This window comes from Argopecten irradians, chromosome 4 (assembly GCF_041381155.1).
Source record: "Argopecten irradians isolate NY chromosome 4, Ai_NY, whole genome shotgun sequence".
Taxonomy (NCBI): domain Eukaryota; kingdom Metazoa; phylum Mollusca; class Bivalvia; order Pectinida; family Pectinidae; genus Argopecten; species Argopecten irradians.
In genome coordinates this window covers 26,452,803-26,459,625 of record NC_091137.1, presented here as the reverse complement: position 1 = coordinate 26,459,625, position 6,823 = coordinate 26,452,803, and the positions used below count along the sequence as shown (strand labels likewise).

The following is a 6,823-nucleotide window of genomic DNA, read 5'->3' as shown; positions in this document are numbered from 1 at the left end:
AAATGGCATTTATAGAAATCAAAAGAAAATCGCTGTAGCAGTAAGCTAGAATTTAATGAGAACGATGTGTCAACTGCACCCAGTACGCTCCGTCTCCCATTCTACAATAAAAGGAAATTGAAATATCGTACGGATGGACGAGCAGCTTTCATAATCATTTTACCTTTGATAGCGAAACGGTGAAAATTTTATGATTCGCGTACACACGTCGACCGGGCGTTTATGGATGCAGTGAAGCATTTAAAAGTTTATCTGAAACAGACGTTTAAGAATAACGAGCTAATAGAAATGATCGACAGTAAATCTTTATATCTAATAACGCTATATTGAGCTTACCTGCTGACAGTAAACCTAAAGTAACACGTTTTACACGAATTCCCAACAGGCAGCCTATTTCCTGACTAGAAATTTAGCCACGAAAGATAATTTTAGGGATGATGGGATTACAAGAAGATTATCTCGTGATCAATTATTGCCAGGTAAGTCAGGTCATTAATGCCCTCTATCACGGCCGACTAGATCAGCAAGGATCAATTATAGTTACTAAGTCAATTCTGGCTATATTCCCTGCACATTGATTTAAGTGTTAATGCTGGTGAGATAGATTCATTTATGATTGTAATGACTACAGATCGACTGGGGACCCCTGTCCGCATTGACACTGAGGGAGATAAATAGGTATATGTATATTATTCCCATGTCTACTGAATACTGCCATTCCCATTCCCCTGAAAAATTCATGGACGTTTAGATTGCAGAAGAATAACGCAAAGACCTAAAATATTCAAACCCATACACAAACTTACAATTCGTTTTCCAATACCGTAATTAGCTAATCATTGGTTATGGATACTATATTGATGATACAATCTTCAGAACAAAATTTCTGTGTTTTGGTATGTTTTCGTTGTTCTTGTTTCTTCTTGAAGGTGTTAAAATTTTCATTTCTATCATAAAAGTCTTTCAGCTATCAGGTTTTCAGGTTTTCACGCTGAAATTGCTATTTCATGAAATCAATACTAATAGTAGTGTTCATTGTCTACACTATGTCTTTGAAAATCTCTCATTTCACAACTTATATCGCATCAAAACGTGGAAATAGGTAATGCATCACACGCTCATATTATATAAATTGAAAACCCACTTTGAATGGCACGTTTACGAACGAAAGCGTCTGATTTGCTAATTTTAGAAGAAATATCTTCAACATTAGGTTTTGTAACTGTGTAGAAATTTAACTGGTATCAGAATATTCCAAACCTATTCATATTATTCTAATATTGATAGTTGGAAAAATATTCTTTGAATATCTGAATTTTTAAAACTGACTTATTCTTGTGATATTATCGTATATAATTTTCATTATTTGTTTTATAATCCCATTCGATGTTATGAATCACCGATCGTACCTACCATAGACATTTCACTGGGTGCTGTATATGTGAATCAACTTTTCAATATCCCGCTGTAGGACCACCTTATAATCTTAACACAATACTTTCTCTGATTGTTCCCTTGGGACTTTTTATATGAAATCTTAGGGTCCTATACATTTAGTATTTTTCATTCTTCATGAATTAGAAAATATAAGATGTTATATGGAGTATTTGCAACGTAATTTCTATGTGACGTTTGTAAAAGCTTATGACAAACAGCGCGCCACAATAAGTTTGAATCAAACATGTTGGAGAGCTTAAATCTTTTGCAAAACAAATCGGCCAAAGCATTAACATCTGATACGTATAAATATTTCATATTTAGGTAAATCAGACTCGGACGTGTTTTGAAAATATGGTATCTAGCGTCACATGCCAACATATTGGTCTTACATTGTATGTATCATTTATTTAATTGTAAATTAATTCATTTCCAGTGGATATGTCACTGTGAGTGCGTACCAGATTCCTCTGGTAGATGTAAATCGTAAATCAGAGTTCATGGAGGGGATCATCGGCCTTAAAGACAGAGAACTGACAACAACAACAACAACAACAAAATAACTTCTTCGCGTTGGTAAAAACCCAGTACATTTCATATTATGGTAGAAAGTAATAGAACAAAAGCAACAAATTCTTCATTTTTCACATTTATAGAAAAAGGATATTGAAGAAAGAGAAAACACCTTTTTAACCCCTAAACAATAGCATCCGATGGAATACTCAGTACACAATTTAATGGTGCCCATTTTCATATAAAATCTACAGGAGGTAACCTGCGGTTTATCTGAAATTCGTATAAATAGAAAATACAAAACTACAAAATTTCATATTCCACAAAACCGGAAAATCATGACTATAATGACTATACTTGTATTTGTCATCGAAACTGGACTGCCGGTTTGTAAGTTTTCGTCAGTAACAACATTTTTGGTTAAGTATTTGACAGTAATATTGCATCTGTTTGAATTCGTTGGAATCTCGGTAAAATAACTAAGATGTTTGTTAAAGAAATGTGTCTTTCAGGATAGACTGACCTCGAAGATTTCTTATAAACATCAACAAGCAATGGCTTATTATATCTTTCTTTGATGTTTGATGGGATAAGGATTTCGTATAACATAAGTGTCCTTTATATCATTAATATCTCTGATTTCTAGGCATGTAACATTAATTAAATTACTGAGCAACAATGTGATTTTGCTCCCATTTTTCCTTTTTTAATACTTGTTTCTGATTTTTATTACAAGTTACACCTAGTCTCCCATCCATTTTATGCTACATGCCAACTGTACATATAAATCTAATCATAAACCCTTAGAAATGTTCCAGGTATAGTCGTGTGGAATGGATCCAGTTTATTTGTATCAATGTCATGAGGTAACTAGTATTATTTTCCTTCTTTTGAATGAAGTTGTTACTTGTTTTGTAACACTGATTTTAGTCACTGTATAGTAAAACAAAAAGTACTCAATTAAAAAAACATTTTACGGTTCCGCGTAACATCATCTATTGGATTATATTTACGATGTTGCTTGTTTGTTTCACAATTTGGAATTTTAAACAATTGTTTATTTAACTTTCACAGTTCATCGAAGAATTAATGTACTACGGTACTACCTATGTTGTATAAACAAACAAACACGAGCGTAATTCTCCTAAGATACAAGTGGAATTACATATAAAAAAGATAAGGATTGACTTAGCTTCGCAGTTTATTTAGAGTACTGTGACTTTTGTGTTACATCTCAATAACATAGAATTTACATTCAACTTTCTCCTTAAACAGTTTGATTTTCCCCTCTTTTCGTTACAGTTGCATCAAACACATTAAAATTGCATCAGGAAAAATCAACACATAATTATTAGAAAACACGAACTTATTCCTTTGTCGGAATTTATGAGTTAGTATCTCGAAATTCGTTGTGACTAACAAGAATCATTAAGATGCAATCATAATATATGGTCACTAATCATAGAGCACAGGATACATATATGAATCACAGTGTAAGAGGGAAAAGGAAACATTCGTATTGAAGAATAAAACAATGAACAACAAGTATTAATGGATGTTGAATTAATAAACATACAAGGAAATACAATTCCATTTCTCTACTCGAATTTAACTTTTACTGCTACAATGTCAAATCAATAAAAGAGCACGGGGTGTATTGGTTCAACTCTGTTATAGGAAGTAGGGAAGCGGTACAAATAAATCGATTTCAGTTTAAGCTTCTGAATATATGATTGGGTGTGTTTAGTGTAAATGTATTCTAATGTGTTTCTTCGGTCATGCATTATATATATACATGTACTGGCAATTGCTCATTTTGCACTTAAAGTCATACATAATCATAATTTATACATATCAATTGCCTTAATAAAATAGAAAGAGGAATGCTAAATGCTAAGTCATGTGACTTGAATACCTAACATGTTTCTTGTCAAGGTAATGTTTAGCGTCGGGAGATTTACATCGCCACCCAACTATCAAATTGCGGTATTTGTATATATGTCGCCAACCCACCCATCCAGGAAAAGGATTCGACTTTTGAACTTCTGTTTCAACTGTACTCAGGTATGTAATTACGCTCCAATATTGTTTTCTATAGTAAAACCGTCCAGCCATCCGGCTTACTGTCACACACCGTGTCTAAACATACGGCTTTTAACCGACACCTGTCGATAGGACCCGCCCCCTCGCTGTGATTGGCTGATCAACACGGGAGTCAAATGCAGTTATATTATTATACTAAAACATTGTGTGAAGTGAAATAGTTGTACGGTGTCACCTAATCTGAATATATAACGAGAAATAATAGGTACACAGTTCATAACTCTCATGAGCCTACGTATGTCGTTTTGTCTACTGCTCGGAGTGGTTTTACAGTAATTTGCAGAAATATCAACTATTGGACGTTAACAAGGTTTCAAAAGGTATATTGCTTGACTTACTGTTTTTGCCTTTAGATATTCAGATTTGGGACCATTTCTGAAGCTCTAGTAATGAAAGACATGAGTGAGGTACGGGACTATTCTGATAGTGAGGAAGAGGACATCAATATAGATGATGACGATGAAAGTGTAACACTTAATACGTCACATTCCATACAAACAATGCTCACTGGAGGTGGTTGTCGGGACTGTGGTTCATCCTCAGATAGTGCCCCAGCCAAGACGCCCCAGAGACCATCCTTCCTAATTACTGACATTTTGTCCGACTCTCGGTATAGCAAAGACAATAACCATGGATTTTCTAGTGCCATAAGTCCGACTGACCAACGTGTACCATCGGTCAGTGGAGATTCCGTCTACAGTAGTAAAGAATCACTGGACTCACCACAAGAAGGTAGGTCACTTAGTTTCGTTTCTAGTCACTTTTATTTACCCAATTATCTGACACTTAGAAATTTAAAATTACAACGAGAGAAAATGAAATACAGAAAATGATATTTAGAGATGAGTGGTCTTCTCAATCTCTTCAGGTTAACATGCCTATAAGAAAAATTGCTAAGCAAAATTTGAAAAATATTACTTTGATATATCAGAAATAACAAACTAAAATTTACATGGACATGATAAACGTAGTCTAAATTTTACAAAATATGTCTAGCAAAATGCAGTAGAATAATGTCTTTTTGACATGTACATGAAAATAGTATATAATATATTGTATAGTTTAAGACATACAGTAATAGTACAACATTATGATAGCATAAAATAAATGTTTATATCACCACTAAATCCCACATTGGCTATTTTTACAGGTTACACAGATAGAATCATAGGTCACCATGAACACACGTCATACAGTTCGAAAGTGAAAAAGCCAAGGAAGGCAAGAACAGCCTTCACAGATCATCAACTCAACAGCCTTGAAAAAATATTCGAACGACAAAAGTATCTAAGTGTTCAAGATAGGATGGAACTTGCTGCAAAACTGAACCTGACCGACACACAAGTGAAGACCTGGTACCAGAACAGGAGGTGAGCATTATATCAGGAAATAGTCAGCTTTACATAGTTAATTATCAATTCAGTTGTGATCCCTAGTTTCCAGAGAGTTATGTTATACGATAAGCAATTTCACGATGACCAAAACTGCAAAACGCTATATGAAATATTAACGACTTGTAATTTTCTAATTTTTACAGTAATTGATTAACATCAATAATGATAATTTCATGCTGAGTTTTTATGAAAATCAATATTCTCAATTACATTATCAGGTTTTAGACTCGTGTCAACCTTTTCACGTTGTTTATGATAAATAAATTGGCCTCATCAATTATTACTATTGAGCCATTTTGTGCCTGAGAATGCTATCGATCATGAATATTGAATATACAGCAACACACCAGTCGCTCGAAAATCCAAATAATTATTCCCCGAACCTATTTCAAGCCACGTGAACAATCACATTAGGTATTCAACTATAACATAGAAATGGATATGATTATGTTGCAAATAAATTATATATAAGCAAACGCACGTGTAGTCATCATAACAGCTTCTGAAAGTTATTCTGTTGCTGCAAACACCGTGTATTAATTTGAAAACAACTTCACAAATCCGCAGCGTAGGAGACACAAATATATTTAATGATGCATAAATTGTCTTGTGACACTTGTAATACATACAGCAATGATTACTCAAATTATAAATCCACCACTTTGAAGTTAAATAGCGATACATTAAAAAAATTAAACAAATAATAGATTATAAATTTTTTTTATTTGTGTTGTTTCAGAACAAAATGGAAACGACAGACAGCTGTAGGACTAGAGCTGTTGGCAGAGGCTGGGAACTTCGCTAGTGTTCAGAGAATGATGGTGACAAATCCTTACTGGTCCGGATACGGCGAACCAACCTCCTCCTTCATCTCTAACGGACTATATCTACAACACACAAACCATTTATCGCCACCTGTCCTGCCAACCAGACCTTTAATGCCTCCAGTGTTTCTATAAATGTTCATCCTCAAAAACTAATCATAGAAATGTGCTGATCAAATTCATCATGTAACAATGCCATCAGATGGAATATCCGCGGTGAATACAATGTTACTATGATGCTCAAGTTTGGAAGGAACCAAATGAACTCATAATGGCAATGAAAAATGTTGTAATGTTTAACGAGAGAAACTTTGTTAAAATATGTTTTGTTATTCACATTGATGAAATTAAGATGTTTATGTTTATATTAAATATTTAAGAAATAAATATAATTGTTTGTGTTTATTTAATGGAAACAACAATATGTTGTCGTAATTCATTTATTAAGCGTATTTAAGGTAAACGAGTTTGCCAACAAGAAATTCAGAATTCGAAAAAATAAGGTTGATAATATGCAAACTTCTTTTAAACTTTTGGTATGTTTACACATGA

At 33.6% G+C, this 6,823-nt stretch overlaps 1 protein-coding gene across 1 annotated transcript; it reads left to right on the top strand.

Moving 5' to 3' along the window:
- Window positions 1–4,203: 4,203 nt before the first annotated feature.
- On the top strand, window positions 4,204–6,621 carry LOC138321119 (barH-like 1 homeobox protein). Its single transcript, XM_069264562.1, has 3 exons — window positions 4,204–4,785; window positions 5,204–5,423; window positions 6,187–6,621. The coding sequence occupies exons 1-3, from the start codon at window positions 4,443–4,445 to the stop codon at window positions 6,404–6,406; spliced, it is 783 nt and encodes a 260-aa protein (XP_069120663.1). The 5' UTR covers window positions 4,204–4,442; the 3' UTR covers window positions 6,407–6,621.
- Window positions 6,622–6,823: the final 202 nt, after the last annotated feature.